The following is a 20,127-nucleotide window of genomic DNA, read 5'->3' as shown; positions in this document are numbered from 1 at the left end:
CCCTAGCATTTCAGCAGAGAATTGCAGGTCACACGCTCAACCTCGACGTAAAACTCAAAACAATGTTGGAGGGTGTGGCATAGTGACTACGCAAAAAACGAATCCAGCCTTAATGGCGTACTCACACTAAACCATTCGTACCATGCTGGACTTGGGCACAATTCCCCCCCTCCCTCTCCTGGTTGCTACAGGCCTGCACTCACACTGAGCATTTGTGCTTGTTCCACTGCTGTATTACTGCAATTTCCAGTCTTGTTTCAAGTCCTTCTGATTGTTTCTATTGTGTAAGGTGGCAGCTACCATTAATTACTGCTAGAGGAGCAATCATATTAATTATTATAATTAGTTTAATTAATTATTTAATTATTTTAATTATATAATTAATTATTATAATTAATGTAGTTTGTTGGTTTTATTTCTATTATAAAACGTGTCATCGGTTATCATCAAGAACTTGTGTATAACTTGTGTGTATGGAATTGTGAAAAGCTGACTATTTTGTGAGAAAAAAAAAGTAAAAATGGACCAAAAATCCTTTAATGTGCGGGGACCCACTGTATTCAACGTTTTGACTTTTTTTTCAAATTTTATGAGCCTCTGAATTTGGGAAGGTAGCTGTAATCTATAATCACCAAAATTATTAAGACAGTAAAGCATACATTCTAGAAATATTTCACTCTTGGCATAGTGGATGGATGGATGGTCTCCAACACTATCTAGGTAGCTCGCCACCTGATTTTGAGTAGCTCACCAACAGGGTCAAAGAACATTTGTTTCAGCTCTTAGTATTTTTGTAATTGTTCAATTCAGACATTTTGCCTCTGTTTAATGTCAAATTACCACAAAACAGCAAAAGACTATGACCGCACTGCTTGTGTTGGCATCTTCTTTGTATATATAGTACACTGTAAAGTACAATTGAAATTTTGTCAGTCATATAAATAAAACAAATAGCTCAGCTCTCCTTTCTTTTAGTCAAAGTAGCTACTTTTTTGTAGCTGACAAAAGCTACAAACATCAATTCACGAACTACTGACCAGTTTCTTTATTGCCACAATTTTCTAAACTCATCAAAAAGCTATTCAGCAACAGATTAGATAAATGTATAAATAAGAATAAATTACTCACGGAGCGAACATTTCAACATCCATGGCGCAAATTGAAATAACTAAGGAAATTACCGGCGCTATAGACCGCAGAGAGTGAGCAGCTGCAGTATTTATGACTTAACAAAAGCATTTGACACAATTAATCACTATATTTTAATTAACAAACTAGAAAATTATGGAATAAGAGGGTTAGTCTTGAACTGGGTAAAACGCTACAGGAAGCAATATGTGAAGCTAAGAGAATATACATCAACAAGCTTAAATATATCATGCGGCATACCCCATGGTTCAGTACTGGGGCCAAAACTGTTCAACCTACAAATTATATCTGTAAAGCCGCAAAATACCTAAAGCTAGTATTATTTGCAGATGATAGTACCCCATTGTGTTCTGGATAAAGTACACAAGAGCTAATAAAAAAAGTCACAGATGACTCACCTCACTAGACATTGCAGTGTCAACATCACCATCATGCCGAAAAAATTTTCGAAGACCGCTGCCAAGAAGTATCAGGGCAGTGACGGAGGCCGAGGGGCGAGGACGTGGATGTAAGAAGGATCCATCACCACCCACAGCCTCCCCCTCCCACTTTCACTCTGATGGAGATGACGCAGGTTGTAACGCCTCTTCCCCTCCTGTTGGTTCCATTCCCAGTGTCACAGTGTCCTCTACTGGTCAAGCATGTAGCAGTTTAAAAATGGAGTTCCTACAAGGCATAGCATAATGTACTGTATCTGCAAACACAACAGCCTCCATCTCCTCTCAGCCAACCCTTGCCAAGAAGCGAGCCAAGAAGACACAGTTTTGTCTCAAGGTATCTTGACGTATTACGACTTGTGCGTAACTTACGAATAACGTGTGTGAACGGGCGTCAACGATCGCATAACTTATTGCCCGTGTATGCGGGACGTATGAATCATACGTTGACAAACGTCGAAAAGTTTTGTTTGTGCAAGCACAAAATTTTTGAACGACGTACTACGACGTATGCCGGCGTGCTCTTAACTTAAACAAAACTTACCCATAACTTATTCGACATACGCCAGCATATTGGCCAAATTTTTCATACGTTGGCGTAAGCTGGCTAAATCGTCAAGGTGTGACAGGGCCTTAAGTAAAACTGAAATGATGAAAATACATTTCTCGGCGTTATAATAGACGACAAAATGAGTTGGAAATCCCACATTAAAAAAATACAATATAAAGTGGCAAGAAATACTTCTATACTGAATAAGGCAAAATATAAATAACTATAAAGTGGACTTCACTCACTAACTGTACTACAAAAAAGATCAGTTAGGATAAGCCATAATTCTGTTTATAGAGAACATACAAACCTCTATTCCTAAAATCACAACTATTAAAATTTTTTGACCGGGTAAACCAAACAGCTAAAATTGTGCATAAAGCAAAAAATAACCTGCCACCCAAAAACACCATACAATTCTTCTCATCAAGAGAAGAGAAATATGACCTCAGGAAAAAATTTAACTTAAAACATTTATACGCTAGTGCAACGCTAAAAACCTTCAACATATATCAGTATGTGGAATCAAATTATGGAACGGATTTAGTAAAGAACTCAAACAATGCACTAAAATGAGCCATTTCAAGAAACAGTACAAGCAGTTGATGTTTACAAAGTATAAGGAAGAAGAATCACGAACCACAGGGAAATACTATGCTACGCTATATGACAACTGCACTTTATGCAATTTACAGAAATTTGTCCACACAGGTTTAGAAAACCTCAACTTCATTGTAACACATTGTTATATTGCTTTATCATTTCCTCGTGTTATTTAGAACTGGCAAAGGGAACATGTTGAAAGGGAAATGAAAAAATGTACCAGCAACTGATGTGAACTGTATTAGCAATTGATGTGAAACAAAGAGGAGATAGGATGAATAAGCTCTGCTTCTTCCTACTATGAATTATGATATGTACAGTATGTTGAAGTGAAATGGAATGTTCAAATAAATCAAATAAAATCAAATCAAAGAGGTACAGACCCCTGATAGTGACTCTATTGAGTCGTATTTTTTTAAACTGACTACAGAAACTAAATTAACTAAATATTCAGATTTATTGAGCTGCACCTTTCACCCCTGCCCTCTTTACCCCTAAAAACAGGCACGATAGCATTTATGAGACAATAATTAAATTATTCATTCTTCATATACACGCAGTAACATGAAGGAAGGAGTACAAGGTGTTCTGATCAAAATTCCAGCCCACATTTCAGTGTTCGCCTGAACAAGCGGCCTGGATCCAAATTTCAGGGAAATTCCACGCCCGGTTTTCCGGGGAGCCAATGAAGCTCCAACCCTCCACCACCACGCTGCTCCCTCAAGTCCCGACCGCGAGCGGTGAGCTCGCGCCGGCCGAGATTCGTCTCTTTGCCTGGATGACATTTTGTTCTCTCAAGTAGCTGCTTCTTGGTTTGTGCTGGTGGCAGACATTGGAGAGAAAAAGTCGGAGTGTTGGGGCCTCCTCGCCCACAAACCTTGTCTTTACGCTGCGCCTCCGTGGCCATGGATTGATTGGTGTTTTTTTCACTTCGACCTCTGCCTCGACCAAGTTGAGAAAAGAGTGTATTTAACCTGCGGCTCTCTCTTTTAAGCTACATGTTCCATCCGGGCTGTTTTTGAAGTACCTGGCACCGGATGAGTCTTCGCTGGTTGGCTCTTTGAACTTTTTTCCTTGCGCATTTTTCCAACACCAACTGGGGATTTTTGTGTAAGGATTAAACGTCGGGATTCGTGAAGCCTGCAAAGATTTATTTGTGAAAAGTGATGGCTGAGCGGGGAGCTCTGGGGCTCCTCTCGCTCCTCTCCTGTCTCACCTTTCTGTGCACGGCTGCAAAGCACGTCGACAAAGGTACACGTCTCACTCGTATTCTCTGTTTATGTAATGGGGTCCACAAAAGTGTGGAAACTTTTAGTTTAAAAGTAGAAGCAAAATTGTGATACTTTGTATTTCAAATGCATCACTTTGGATGTGGAATGCAACGCAAATAGTCACTAGTGTTCGCTATCAAGGGGCCAAGGCAGCACCATCAGTCCAGCAGACATCTCATTACCTGGGTGTCAATACATGTTTGGCTGATGGATAAACAGATTTCCAATTCATTAGCGTTTCACCATCAGTCCAACTGGTGGTGTTCTGTTGTGGGAAATGTCACTGCCCCCTTCTGCCCATTGGAAGGCATCAAGGAGGTATTGATTGCAGCCTTAGCTCGAGTCCCATGGCTATCTGTTGCCATTTTAAGCGTAATGACAGAAAATGCCTGCTTGGAGTTTATCACACACATCATCTTGACTGTGTTATCGCAGTCATTCAAGCATGTGTTTGGAAAAAAGAGGCAGTCTAGTCATCCTGGCCAATTTTCCCATAGTTGTGTGTGTGTGTGTGTGAATGTGAGAAAGGGCTGCCCATGTGGTTGGAAATGCTTGTTTTTGCTTCATAAAGAACATTAAGATGGGATTGTCAGGGTTCTGCTTGTGCATGGAGCCGATCTCTGCATTGGTGCAAGTGAGACAGGAGAGAGAGGGTGTGTGGAAAAAAGCCCCTCCTTGGTTGTGCAGGAGATCCTTACAAAAGAGGGAGTTGGGGGTAGGGTGAAACAGGCTGACTGTCTGGAAAGTAATAAAACCAGGAGATTAAGGAGACGAGGGAGTTGCTTTGGGAGGTTTGATTGATTCCAGAGAATTGGGCTGAGACCCACACGCAGAGAGGGAGTCTCAAATTACAATTATGGGGTACCCCCTTGAAAATATATGTTTATTCAAAACACATTTATTTGTGGTTCTTACTATGACCAGAAATTCTTAAACCAAAGTTGGCCATGTCCCCTTTGGGTCTTGGACAGACTCAACAGATTAACTTGGTCTTTAATTGAGGTTTTGCATATTTGTTGAAGTTTAGCTGCAATTCTTCCAACTTCTCAGTCTGCAGTGCTCTAAAAGTTGTTGTAAAATTCCACAAAAAGTTTGCCTTTTGTGAACAAGTTGCTGCTGGCTGTGTAAAATCCACTTAGCCCTATCTTATCTCTGTAATCCTGCTGGGACTGAGTTGTGTGCTGATTGTCTCCCAGAGGACAATGCAAATAACTTGCTGAAATGTGTAAACATTTGGCCACCGTCTCTGCTTTTACACAAGCATTCTGCACAAGGATTTTATCCTCACAGACCACCTTAGATGAAACACTGCCCAAACAACTGTTGTTTTCATTGGTATACTTCTCCTGTCCTTCCAAAAGTCACTGATTTCCCGAGTAAAACCATGTAAGCTCTACTATTGATCATCAAGCATGCATACATTTTTTTTTTGTAAGGATAAGTATGTCCCATGAAGGGAAAAGTAAAGAGGTTTGTTGTAATGCACGTATGCTAGTGTCCTGTGGTGTTTTTATAATTGTATGTATACGTTAATGCTATGACAGTACATGGTGCATTGTAGTTAGCTATGGGCTCTCGGTAGGAACAGGGCTCCAGACTGCAACTAAAATACATTGTGAGTAAATTTTTTATTTACTCGGGCATGTGTGGCGAGATAAAAATACGCGTTGAGTTGTCGAGGGATGCACTTTGTCGCTTATTACAGTGAGAATGAAAACTAGTGTGTAAAATGTGGAGTCAATTGATGACCGCTTGTCACAGTCTAAGCCTATCGATGTCAGCGTGTGTGATCGCTCATGTTTGAAGCTCATTGTAGTTTGACTTTTCTGCCATCTTTGTTTACACATTTTGCCCACCTCTCACTGTCTCTCTAGCGACAGCTAGCTAGCTAGCTAGATGGTTGGCCTAGCCTCTGGTCTTCCGACTCCAAATGTGACATTTTGTCTTTAAAAACAAACAAGCAACGCAGTTCGTTCAGAGCTTGTTTTTGTCCCACAGGGAAGGTGTCATGTTCATAGGGTACAGTTGCCTACCTTACTCTCGTTACCATTATAATAATTGTCTTGTCTTCAAAACACTAGTTGTGTGTCTAAGTTGTTCAACAAACATGTAGTGCATCCAGCTTTGATAGTGACGCTATCACAGGGGTCTTCAACCCTAGCTCGTAAGCTAGCAGTAGCTTGCCAGCTTGAATAACTCGCCAAAGAATATATTCTTAGTATTCTAGTTGTGTTGTACTTAGCATTCAAGTAGTATTCTAACTGTTCAATTCAGACATGATGCCTGTATTTGATGACAAATGACCACAAAATAGTAGGGGTGTAACTTGAAATCGATTCAGTAACTTTTTAGCCAAAAATTCAACCAGCGAAATAAATTCTCTTTGTTTTTGTAAGGGAATCAGGTCTAAATTAATCATTCTGACATACTTAAGAATAAATTATCAATGAATACAAAAAATAGTTAAAAATGCAATACAAAATCAGGAGGTTGGTATAGCTTGCCATGATGAATTATTTACTTTAAATAGTGCAATCCAAACCTGCATAGGGTATCCGCTACATGTACTGTAATCGATTGTGCCAGGGCGCCACGACTCAATCAAAGCCACCACACCTTGGAAATTAGATTTTTTTAATGTGAAAACAATGTTTAAAAAGTGGAGAACAGATGTCAGCAGCCACACACGGATAATGCAACTTTCATCTTTATTATCCCGATTACGGATAAACTAACTCAGCGGTAAGATGCCTATATCTATAACAAAAGTTACCTGTTCACCTGTAGCGACTAGTTAAGTAGAAAAAAGTCAACTGTTTCATGGCTGCGCTTTACGTCATTAACTCTGCTATAGAAATGTGTGTTTTCTCCAAGTTTGTTTGTTAAACGACTACTTCACAATGAACTGGAAAATGTACCCGTTGCTGAAAGCCTTTTAATATGTTGCCTTGACTACGGCTGCATTGTCTTTTGCATAATCCTTTTGATTTTGTTGTATGCAATATGTGTACTGTATAGTAAATGCTAACTGGACGTAATACATGATGAACGCTATGTAGCTATTTTCATTGACATATTACTCAGTTTGTGTACACAACTATTGAGGAATTATGTGTAATTATTTCTATTGCCGTATTGGTTTGAACTGTGAATTGCTGAATAATATCAACTATTTTGATGAACTGTAACTGTTAGGTTAATTGGCGACTCTAAATTGTCCATAGGTATGAACGTGAGTGTGAATGGTTCTTTGTCTATATGTGCCCTGTGATTGGCTGGCGACCAGTCCAGGGTGTACCCCGCCTGTCGCCCAAAGTCAGCTGGGATAGGCTCCAGCATACCCCCGCGAACCTAATGAGGAGAAGCGGCATAGAAAATGGATGGATGGATGGATGTAAACTTTGAAACTGTTAATGTGAAATACTAATCATTAGGTGCAAAGTTTACGGGTTAGATTTTATCTATGCTGTAGGTTTTATAGTAAGAGGTAGATCATTTTGATTGTGTGCACCCCTGATATACAATATATAATACTCGTATTTATAAGTAAAATAAATATATATATTCTCTATGTTTATAGTAGGAGGTAGATCTTTGGGACAAAGTAGCCCACAGGCTGAAAAAGTGTGAGTACCCCTGTGCTATATACTGTAGATACATGAATAGCCTATTACAGTATTTGCTTTACTGCTACTGGACTGTAAACTACCGTCTATAGGCGTACAAAACATCCTTACTTTATTTTAGAATTTAAAATGTTGCCAGTCACATAAAACACCCACTAGTTGATTTGCCGATTTTATTTTGTTTCTGAAAAACGTATGGTCCACACTTCAGGCCAGTAGGGGACAGTAACACACAAATTAGCTTGTTTGTCAACCAACATTAACTCCCAAAGAAAAAGAAATGCCGATGTGTGTGGGGAAAAAATGGCGGTATTGGAGTTCTAATCTATATGATGCCACCAATGATGCCTTCCAGAAGCTGGGGCCAGAAACAGCGTGGTTAGAGAAACAGTTGCCATTCATTGTTGAAGCATTTACCGGTATGCTTCAATGAGAGGAAATGTGAATATTTACTTTGCAAGTACATTTCACCCCTAAATTTTCTGCTTGCGCTCCTAACATTTTAAGTTACTGTGCTCCTAGCAAAACAAGTTAGTCCCGAGCCCCGAGGAACCAAATTTGTAATTTGGTTCTTGAGTTTAAAATGTTTAGGTCTTCTCAGTGGACTCCGTTGCCTACTTGCCACCACAAATACCAAACCAAACCAAACTGTGCAGCAGCACCAAGAAATTCAGCCTTAAAAAAGCAGCCAATGCCTTCTTTTACCGCACTAATTAGTATGAACAATGTATAGCTCACTCACTTGGATCATCTTCCCGCATAGAAAGTTACGAATATGGCTAAGCTAATACGGCTACTTGACTACGTAATGAAGACAGTTTCAAAAATGTAAGGGCCCAAGGGGACATGCACTGTCCCATTATGCTTTCTTGACAGAGTAACAACATATTTAATGCTTTTATTTTATGACTTACAAACAACATAGTTCCATAAACTATGTTGAACAAATCTATTTTAGTATAACAGCATTCAACCAAAATAAAGTGCAGCACAGCAGCATTTAAAGTAAATGTGCTTTATAAATAAACCTGACCTTACATAGACAAAAGTAAGTATTTCAAGTAGTATTTCAAGTAAAGTAGTATTTCAAGTAAATTAAAAGTGCATCATATGAAAATGCAGTTTTGAGTGAAACAGGGCAGAGTTCCAAGATGAAAACCACTGCTGAACAAAAATAATATTAAATTGGAAAACCCTCCAATGTGGCTCAATTACAACAATTCTGCAAAGATGAGCGAGCCAAAATTCCTCCACAGCGCTGTAAGAGACTCATTTCAAGTTATTGCAAACGCTTGATTTCAGGTGTTGCTGCTAAGGGGCCAACCAGTTATTAGGTTTAGGGGGCAATCACTCTTTCATACAGGCCATGTAGGTTTGGATTTTTTTCTCCCTTAATAATAAAAAGTTTAATTTAAAAACTGCGTTTTTGTGTTCAGTTGTGTTGTCATTGACTAATATTAAAATTTGTTTGGTGATCTGAAACATTTAAGTGTGACAAACATGCAAAAAAAAGAAATCAGGAAGAGGGCAAACACTTTTTCACACCACTGTATTCTTTTTTTCCAAAATGTATAATAGCTTTGGGAAATCTGACATGGCAAGTATTATTTTTTTCCTCTATGGTTACCTGTGAGAGAGTACTGAATAGCATCCTGTCCGCTCATTGGTCGATCAAATGCATATTTAGTTTTCTATTTTCTAAAATTGATTGTAATCCATTGCTGTTATAAATCAAATTTTCAGTGTCTTTTTTTTTTAATAGTCCATAATGCCATATTTTATTGCAAGCCGTCTTCTTCTGCTGCTGCTTCATTGTGATGCGTGTGCCTTGCTGTTGCCCCCTGCAGAGCGCAGGAAGCACTGCGTGAACGAGCACTCAGACTGAAGGGTTTACATTATTTGGGTTGTTTGGGAGACCTATGAAATGCTTTGGCAATTGAATAGCCCTGTAATATGGCCTTAGTCTGTATGAAATTCTGTTTTTTGAATCTTTGTAATGTGACACACAAATCAACCAACATGCTTGCATCGTAGTAGAATGTTTCCTTTGTTGCCACTTTACATCTATCAGCTAAAATAGCAGAATCATCTCCAGGTGGAGAACGAGCATCACGCAGAGACACCTGCTGTCTACCATATTGACTGTATAGTTCAGTGATTATTTATTTATGGGCTCAGAGTGGGCATAAAGTCCTAATGACCTCCATCTAGAGAGTTGGATAACTGTGCACTTGGCCAAGTGTTTGATTCATCTGCCTCACTAATGAACTCCCCTCCCCCTATTGGAAGTTCTTTTGGTCTGCTATAAGCAAATGGAGGCCCAGTGTGATGCGGCTCAGTGCTATTGATGTAAGGTGGAGTAATGATCTTGCCACTTTATTAACATAGTGAGAACTTGATCGGACTGCCACGATTGTAGCTAGAAAGTCTGTGTGCGCAGGGGTTCATTGCGGGATCAAAATGGTAGCAGTTCTTGAAATCGTCTGCACTAACTGTCACAGTTTATCACGTGTAATTGGCAAGGTGAAGCATGGATCAATATGTCCTGAATAGATGGCTTCACATCTGCTGGTGCTTCCATCTGGGGGTTAGCTGGGGTTTTGCTTTCACCCAAATTCAGCTTCCGTTTGCCTATTGTGGTGCTGTAAAAAGACCATTGGCCTTTAGTTTGTCTAACAACGCTCTACTGTTGGCTCATTTGTTGTAAATGAATCTTGTTAAAAGCATTGCACTGCAGTGTTTATGTACATGTTGTGCAGTCAGCTTCAACCAAGGCCTCCATTATTTGCACAGTAAAAATAATAGACCTTTCACAATTTCACATGGGCCCATTTCTCTGCATAGCACAATTTGCGTGCATCAGCTGTTAGCCTGTGTGTGGCGTTTTTGAATGCTTGCACACTCATTTGACGCTACACGAACTCTCTTGCCACAGTTTAAACTCCTCAGCTTTTCCTTGTTTATTGATTGTTTTACTGCTTGCTGTTTAAAAAAAATCATGTAATAGCCCTCAGTGTATTTGAGATGCAGACTGGATTGCAGTCTGCTATTCATGGACAAATCTTTGACTTGTGCTGCACCTCTGGTAAAGTGAAATTGTCTTTTTTGGAGCAGCAGTGAAACTAATTCCACTCATGTAATATTTCAAGTGTTTTGCTGTGTTGATTTTAATAGATATGTTTAAATAAATTTTTCCATACATTAAGTCATTCCATATTTAGAAGATGTTGTTTCCCAGCTGGCCTCCTGTCACTTTAAAATGTGCCTTGTTTATTGCCATTTATTGGTCCAGTAGTTCCATCAGTTAAGGTACTAAAGGGACGTTGGTACACATGGGACGCAGGATGAGACTCAAGACACTTTAACAGTAAATTTCCTGCTGCTTTGTGTCGATGATTTAGTGCACCTTTGGCTATTTATATTTTGTGAAAGACGGTCTTACATCACTTGCAGTGAAGGCTCTTCTAGTCCACTTGTCTGTGTCTTCTTTATGTGTTTGCTCTTTTAAGTCCAAACAGAAAAGCTGGCACTTTGGGGAGGAAAAAAAGTTGAGGGCTGTCAAGATGTTTATAAATCTTTCGGAGGTTCCCAGTATGTCTACTTCTTTTCGACTTTATTGTAACCTGAGGGATTCCACATTTTTCACATTCTTTTTTTATACGATGTAAATTGGGAAGCCTCACTCTTTTTTAGTTTTTCTTTAGTAAAATGTGTTCTTATTTTAATCAGCTCTGCTGCATGTTAGTAATGGTAAAGCTTAATGACTTGTGGGGGAGAAAAGACGTCCTTGGAGCTGATGTACATGCTGTGCAAGGATGTTTCCAGTTTGAAAGCAAGACTATATATCAGTAAGAGTCTTGATTGTTGTTCTGGCTCTTTCCAGCCTTCGACTTCAGCTTCTGTGGTGCTTTTATAAACCGAGTATGTCACACTGTATTGTCATGAAGCCCCACTATATGTCACTATTCAGTGGGTGGCTTGTGTTGGGAAAGGTTCCATTTTTTTATTTCATGTCTGCTGAGATTTGTTGTAGAATTTGTTTGTATTGGATGTAGGGATGAGCAGAATAACAGATGAGTTGATCATTGCATCATTGGGAATGCTGAGTTCTGTTTTGTGCAGACAGCATACAGGCCAGCAACATTCGCATGTCAGTATTTCTTAAACATTGGCTGGCTGTCTCGAGTCTGTGTTCATTTTGACACGCTCATATTTCTCAACAAGAAATGATAAAAAGCACACTTTTGTCATTCCCTTTGTAACACCAACAGGACTCTGCTCGTCTGTACTTTGACATTGTTCTCTTATGTGAACTGCAAAGAAATAAAAACTATTTTTCATAGATTATTCGCCTCTCAAAGTACCTTTATATTGCTCCGCATGTCTTTTCTCGCATTAATGTACTTCCCTTCATCTTCTCGTCTTTCTATTGGGAGCTGAAAATGCAATTAAGGTAATTTATTGTTAATGTAATAGTGACGTGGTGAGATCCTGTATTGGCAACCGCTGGGGTCACAAATTATAGGAGCCTAAGTGATTAATAACCTTCATTTGATTGCACCATACCTGCTGGAGCGCCAGCATCCTGTAGCTCTCAGACGTGAATTTATTCTCTGCTGTCTTTTTGGAGGACGTCCAGGATGTGATGAATTAACCTGAAAGTCTTGTCAATGGTGCAGCTCATGATATAGTGCAGTTGTTAATTAGCTTGTGCTTCAAAGTGTTGAGCAAGATTCAAACAGCATTTCCAATAGGATGATTTGGTGAACTAATTGATCCTGTATCCATCAAAAGCTCCACTCGGGCTTGAGATTTTCAGTAATTTGTCAGCTCATCTGGTTTGCAGATTGTGTAATGGGATAGAGATTGCACACGCTCATATGGTACAGTATCTTTCGACTGTGTTACACAGAGCACTTCTCAGGCTCCAGTCAGTCAAAGGGTCTCTTCATATGCTGGAAGGGTGTGGAGGCTCTCAGCCACAGAGAGGCAATTGTGAGTGCTACTTCATCCTGCCGGCTGCCATCGTCTTGTGCCCGGCCTGTGGCTCCTGGCAGCTTTAGACATGGCTGGCTGTTTGTGACTGTTTTATACAAGCATATGTTCCACATCTGGGATTGAACAGCTGTACTATCAACAAATTCCACATTTTTCTAGTTTTAATTCAGGACGAATAAGACTATTTTGATCTGCGGTGTCTGTTTAGCATGTAGCCAAGCCGATGTCCGAAGGTTTCTGTGCTAATCTTTTATTTGGGCGAGAAATGTGGTTCAAACGATAAGTGTGGTATTGCATTTTATTCTAAATGTCTTTATTTAGACAGAGGCCAAATTACAGATTAGAGTTTGAGAATAATTTAATGTTTTTTGAGGATTTGATGGTCATGTGGTTTGGGGTTTGTCAAGAACTTTGATTTCTAAATCTGCGCATAGAAAATACTACCGTGGCATATTTCCACATTGTGGTTGAAGGTTTTAAAGTGTTTGTCTCTTATATACCTCATTAATACCAGTGGCTGCTTTTCAAGAGTCAGAATTAAGATGTTAGTTTTCTATTTCGCTCATTCTGTTTTTTCCCTCCACAATCTTATTGTTTTACTAGACAAAAAATAAATTGTCTGTTTTTAAGTAATAAAGTAGGAAACAATCGCAGCCTATGCTGTACATTTCCCGGTTAGTGTACATTGTGGTGCGCGTCTTGTCGTGTTATTAATACTCTGCGTGAGTCCAACTGTTTGTAACAAACAGTATTCTTATCACAAAACGTCTCTGTTAGCGCTGTGTTAACATGGAAACTGGAATTGGAAGTCACTGTGCCCCAGCTCTGTTGCCCGTTTATGATGTTAGCAGTGGTTGACTAGTCTTCGCTAACTAAAACAATTATGCCACCTGTCTCTGCTTTTCTTATTAAGCACACCTGCAAAATAACCCACTTTGGAGCCAAAGTGCTAGCATTTTGCTAAAGAAGGTGAGGAACACTATTGAATTCAAGAAATAGCAAAACATGGTCATTTAAATGCATTTCAAATTGTTTTGTGCATGGAAAACCTTTAATTGTAAAACTATAAAAGAGTTTTGTGTTAACACTTTTGGGTGTCCAGAAGGGGTTAATTGGATTTGTGTTAATTGTTTGAGTACATTTCGGTTTGAGTCGTATCTTCTGGAACAGATTGACACTAACTGAGGTTCCACTGTATAACACTGAAATATCAATTCATATACTGCATGTGTAGAGGCATCAGCAAGGATAAACATGTCTTTCTTTTGCCCTACATGGTATTTTTCCATGGCACTGATTCAGTGTGCACAGCAACATCCTGGATTAAGTTGAACCTCAGAGTTAAACTTTTAACAGTGTGGATTGTTGCATTGAGATCAACAGTAGCTCCAAACTGGTGATGTGTACATCAACTTGTTTCTCAGATACTCTCGCCTACGAGAGTATTTCATTTAGTCTACCCCCTGCTGCTATAGTGGTAGTGCCCCTTGTTTCTGCAGCTAGATTGGAGCTGAACTGGCTCTTTGAGCAGTGCAGTGTTGTATAGAGGTTTCTTTGTGCTATTGGGAGCACCCCTTTGGCTCTGGCTCCGCTGACTTCAGTGACTTCTCACCATGTTATTAGAGCTCGACTCTGAGCTCATCCAAAGCTGACATAGGTCGACAGGCAGCTGAACATTTAGAAATTAGTGCAGTATTTCTATATATTACAGTGCCATGATGTCAAGGAATTGGCCGACTCTTTTTATTCTGCTTTTGTGGCCCTTTCCAGTTGAATAAATGAGTCCATCAGTAGCACTCTGAAACACAGTGTCATTTCTTTTGTCTTCAAATGTTAGTGTGAAGCAAACCTTGAGACATGCCAACATTGAAAATTGAACATCATTCAACAAGATGCTGTTTCCAATGTGGCTGTTAGTCAATGACCTTTTGAAAAGATGATAATCTGCATGACGAGTTTTTAATGAGAGTGATAAAAGGCAAGTTTTGAATAGTGTCGTTAGAGCTAAGTTTCAGAAGTTATCACTGGCGCGTCAGCAAATTACATACTGTGACATTTCAGTGTTTCCCACAGGACCACAATCTATTTGTGGTGGTGGGTTGCAGGGGCAGGGAAGGTACTGTATCATTGTCTAATTTTTGTAGTTACAGTATGTTTGTTTTGTTTTATTTAAATTTCTTCTATGTGCCAAGGGCCCATTTATCCAAAAACAAAAATGGTGCGTGGTCACTAACCTGGTTTACGCATTTCACCGGTAAAGCGAAGTGTTACCAAACAAGGGAAAAGTGTCTTCCGACTGTGTCTTCTTTGTGCTGCCACTATTCATAACTGAAGGTTGGGCTGCATGCTTGTGGAGGTGTTCTGCACACTTCCCCACCTTGCTTTTCACGGTAATGCACACTCCTCATGCTTGTGGAAGTGCCATGCATGTCTGAATCTCCGCTCCCACAGCGCATACTTTCGTGGTCGGGTGTATTTGATTACCGAGTAAATGCATGACGCAAGAAACTCTTTCTGTCTTTTGCTTTCAATGTGAACCAGGAATTCGGAGTGGAGTTACGATGCATCCCAAAACCCAACAGCTATTGCGATTTCTGGTGGTCGGCATTCATTAATGGCAGACGGCCACGAATAAATAAATGAATGTATGGGAAACACTGCATTTGGATTCTGGACATTCAAGTTGTGCACTGTTCTTGGTCCAGTGGCGGTATCACTCCAGCCACTCATACTGTGCAGCTGTGTTTAAGTCTGTTTGATAAAGCTATTGAGAAGCAACATCTGGGACAGCACACTCTCTTCAACTGCGTCTAAATGCAGCCATGACCTTCCTCTAACTGACATAGAGGAGAAAGAACAGCACTAGCTTGGTAAAATGGATAAGCAGATGGAGGCAGAGCAGTAAGCTCCTAAAGGTGAGATTTTCACCTTGCTGGAGGTTCACGGAATAGACGGTGATGGAAAGCAGCACTAGTTCCCTCAGTTTCCTGTACAAGTAACCCGCAAACCTTGATTGTACCTGCCCTGCTCCCCCTCTTGCCTGCTCCCAGCCTGTGACGGGTCACTCACACACAGCATCAGCATGGCTGCAAAATGGATGGCAGCCAGCAGGGAGCACCTGCGGAGGAATAGCAGGCGAGCAGCATTCCATCACAGGACCCCGAGACACAGATGTCATATGAGACTCCAGGGACGTGTTTGGAGTGGGGGATGGGCAGAAGGGCCAGTGGCAGAGGTTTTGGCATGGTGGGGTAGTAATGGAGTGGGATAGAGCCAGCTGCTACCAACTGATTCTTAATGAGGTGTCCCATCAAGAACACGGGGAGATGAACATTGATGACTGCAGTTTAACTTGTCTCTTCATTTACTCTCTTCTAATTGACTTTGGGCTCTGCATCGGCCCCTTTTGATTTTGCTTCCACTATGAACGTATTGATAAGTGATTTCATTAATTATGCATCTTCTTTATTTCCGATTGCATTTTCTATTTAATTAGAAACTCACTGCAGGTCTCCTATGTACAGCACATATAGTGCAGTGCAGAATGTATTAAATGTACATTATCATAATCAAATTGTGTTGATGCTCATATTTGAGTCACTGACCGTCGATGAAAAATATTCAAATATGCTTGAATTCAAGTAAGGTTCAAGGGTTGGGTCAAATTACAACAGAGGTGGCCTGCAGCAGAGGATGGATGAAATTATGTCAGTATTTTACGCACACATTTACATTTTTAACATTATTTTTAACCAAACTTTTTTCCTGAAGGTTCTCTGCTGGAGATACAGCACTGCTGTTTCATACAGAAATTAGAATTTTGTTTCAATATTATAGCAAATAAAAATTTACAGCGCTGTCTCCCAGAGGCAGGACAGTATTTAAAAGTTGTTATTCTAGATATTCGTCCCTTGCCAGTTTGCGGTTTGAATTTTGCGGCTTCACTCTCACGGTTTTTCAAAAATGTATTAATTTTACAAAATCATGCTGTTTCGTGATTGAATACGCCCTATAATTAGTCAAAAGATATGCATATTTAAGCAAATTTTACTTATTTTTTTTACTAAATTAAGCATTTTCAAGCACAAAAATCACCGAAGGTGTGAATATGTAGTATTCTACACTGGCCACTAGGTGTCAGTAATTTTACTGTAGTGTTGGATGAGAGTCAGAAGCACCACACTTGATCGCGGGCACAACAGGCTTTTATTGCACACACACACACACACACACACACACACACACACACACACACACACACACACACACACACACACACACACACACACACACACAGGTAAACACATTAAAACTGAGCAGGATCCTAAAATATGTACTGCATTCTGTTTATGCCATATGCCATGCAATATTGTTGTGAAGCGCTCATCTAAATAAAAACAAGCTCAGCATGATCTAATTAAGCAGGTGTGAAAAACAGCATAATTCTGGTTGGTTTTGGCACTCTTGTCATACACAGCAGTTAATTCAGATGAAAGATGTAAATACTTTCATTTCCCTTGAAAAGAAGATGTCAGGCGTTTCTGGGAGTTATAAAGGGCTCTGGTTTTATTAGCCACTTTTGACCTGTGGGGTGCTTTTTGTTGCAGACTGACAGGGGACTTAATAATGAAGCTCTAACCCAATGCTGAATCAGTGGAGCCCCACTTGCCCCTTCTTTGTCCCTCACCTTCTCCCCCCACAGTGCCACTGCATTCCCAGCCTGGCGGGGCAGTGTTTCTGGGCCAGTGCTATGTCACGCATCCCTCTTGGCCCCAAACGACCACGGTGGCAGGGGGCGACAGGGATTCAAGTATTCTCTGTGGGGCAATGTCGGGGATGCCCCACAGGTATTCTCTGTGGGGCAATGTCGGGGATGCACGCGATGCCACATCCCTTGCTCTGACTATGTTCAAAATTATTTCAAGTTTTCACTGAGAGAATTTGGCTGACCTCACAGTAGTCAGCCTCTTGGCTCTAAATTGAGCTCTCTATCTTCGTCCCTTCTCCATTTTGCCTTCTGGACTTCAAAGCAGAGGTGCGAAAGACTACTCCCGGCTCAACACAGATAGCGGAGTGCTCAGAGAACACAAATTGCGTGATGGACAGAGCTTTAGTGTGGATTTTATGGGTCTTGTTTCTGCTTGTGCCACACTCAACCTGCGGTTCATGTGCGTGCTGTAAAAGCTTAGAGGTATCATACATTTTTATTGTGTAACTTAAAAGTTGCACTTTTGACTACGTGAAGTAGTAGTAACTGCATAATTACAATCATATCTGTTAGGGCTCACGCACGCTTCGATTCTGTGTTACATGATGAATGAATGACCTCTGCGTGAAGGACACGCAGATATAATTGATATTGATCACCTTAGTCTTTTGTAAGACATTCCTAGCACTACTTAAAGGAATATTTCTCCAGAAGAGAACAAGAGAGGAAGTAGGTTTCCCATTCAAACATAATGAAATAAATCATAGTATTTGTTTTGTAGAATTTTTTTGTGTCTTTTGTCAATGCAGCATCAGTCTTTGACAATATGATTTCCTGAAAGGAAACAATTCAGTGAAATGCAGGAAGCCATTAGGAAGCCTGGATCTCCTGTCTCTCCCTGCTGAGTAAATGGTGCTTGGGCCTCTCTGCATTTCTTCCACTCCTGAAAGAGCCTATACTTTGTACAATAAAGACAGGAAATGAATTGTGCTCACACAGAAGCGTGCAGAATCGCCATTGTTCTCCTAATTAACTTGACTGCTTTGGGTGATTTCTCTGACTTCAGTCAAAAAAATTACTCAAAGGCAGCTCCTAATAGGTCTGATCAAGAAATGGCAAATGAACACCGCCTAACAAACTGAGCTTGTTTGTTGAGAAACTCGCAGAGTCCGCTCGACTTGCTTACTTCCTGTAACTTATAATACAGTCTGATAGAAATTGCGAGTCGAAGAGTCCAACATACAGAATACATTGCCTACTTGTTTACTTCTAACTAACTCCTCTTGCCAGCAACATCCTCATTTTTCTGTGTGGAATGCATGCGTGACTCACAGCCAGACGGTGTTACTTACGTTGTCACCCGAGAAGCCCTCCGGGGAAAGTTGTTTTGTCCTTCAGAACAGACCGTAAGCGTATTTGAGGTGGCCTGACGTCTGTGCTGATTGCCAGTGTAGGGATTTAGGTTATGTGTACTATCAGACCTCACAGACAAAACTCAATATGCGGGAGTGTGTTTGTGTCAAAGTAAGGTCCACTAAAATCACGCTCTTTCACTTCATCGACTGTGATCACTTGCAACAGTTTTGGAATAGCTTAGTTTTATTGATGGGTCATGGGGCATCGAACCCAAATGTTGTCCTTATTTTAATTGATCTTTGGTTAACTCCTAGATTAAGCACAAACTAATCAGGTTAGCGCTGTGGATTTTCCCAGATTAATTCCAGGAGTCCAATCTGAGTGGGCTGGCTGGCCTCCCTGTATCAGACGGAGCTTCTGCTTTACCTGGGATTTACTAGCATATGAGGAGGAAATGAGATCAGACGTGGAGATAAATCCTGCTGGAAAAACTCAGTTTACCAAAATAAGATGCACATATAGCATTGTCTCAGTCATCAGACGCTCATGCATGCCCTCGTTTCAGATAAATTGATTTTGGTTGTTCTGCTTGTGAGAGGCGGAGTAGTCCTACGGAAATGTGCTTTGGCGCTTGCCGTTCTATCACTGTGGCCATAATTTTCCATGTCAGCATTCTTGTCTCTAATAGTATGAGATCCATTATTGCCTTTACCATTCTGGCTTGTGAAAATATATCTTTTGTATGGAGATCTTCCCCTGTGTTGCATTCCATTTAGCCTCTAGTGGTATTACTATTTAATACCAACAAGGCGGCACGGATTCACACTGTGTCCACAGACTGTGAGGTTCCCCTTGTCCCAGCAGATTCACAGACAACTAATTTAGTGGCTGTTAAGTGATTTAGCATCTGTTTTTTTATAGGACCCTAGCGAACCACAACAGCTTCCCCCCCTTGCTCATCGCCTTCCCAGCCTGTGGCGTCGGTGCTTGCTTTAGAATTTCAATCAGCCCTGCATGCATTGTTGTGTTTATGTGAGGGGGATGGCACACAGTGGATGTTGGTTGTAGTAGCTTCTTGTAGGTGGTCATTCAAAAATCCAGCGTGACCAATGGGGAGCTTATTGGAGGCCAGTAGCCGTTTTCTCATGGGGAGCTAGACTTAAAGCTTTTTGCCCGCAGGTCGAACTCTGCCCTCCCTTCCATTTTTGCAACAAGAACACTGGCCGGGCAATCAATAACACCCTCCCTCTCCTTACTGCTACTCCTCTGGTCAGCCGCTCCCTGCTTTCCATTTATCAACACTGTGTTTGATGTTGGCTTCATCATTCTCTGTCAACCCCACCAACACTGCTGTGTGTAATTGTATTAGATTTGTCATGGTGGCGTAGTTATTTGGAGCACCCTCACCACTATTGGGCCAAAGGTTTTC

General features: G+C 40.6%; 1 protein-coding gene across 8 annotated transcripts in view; it reads left to right on the top strand.

The window, feature by feature from the left end:
- The first annotated feature begins 3,427 nt into the window (after positions 1-3,427).
- Positions 3,428-20,127, top strand: part of neo1a (neogenin 1a) — a 195,855-nt gene continuing 179,155 nt past the window's right edge. For all 8 annotated transcript variants that reach the window (XM_054772050.1, XM_054772054.1, XM_054772048.1 and 5 more), the window contains exon 1: positions 3,428-3,990. In XM_054772050.1, the coding sequence (XP_054628025.1) occupies positions 3,906-3,990 (85 nt within the window). In that variant the 5' untranslated portion in view covers positions 3,428-3,905. The remainder of the gene's footprint in view (positions 3,991-20,127) is intronic.

Source organism: Dunckerocampus dactyliophorus, chromosome 3 (genome assembly GCF_027744805.1).
Source record: "Dunckerocampus dactyliophorus isolate RoL2022-P2 chromosome 3, RoL_Ddac_1.1, whole genome shotgun sequence".
Classification (NCBI taxonomy): Eukaryota; Metazoa; Chordata; class Actinopteri; order Syngnathiformes; family Syngnathidae; genus Dunckerocampus; species Dunckerocampus dactyliophorus.
Note: the sequence above shows the minus strand (reverse complement) of the source record. Positions and strands in the feature narration are given on the sequence as shown.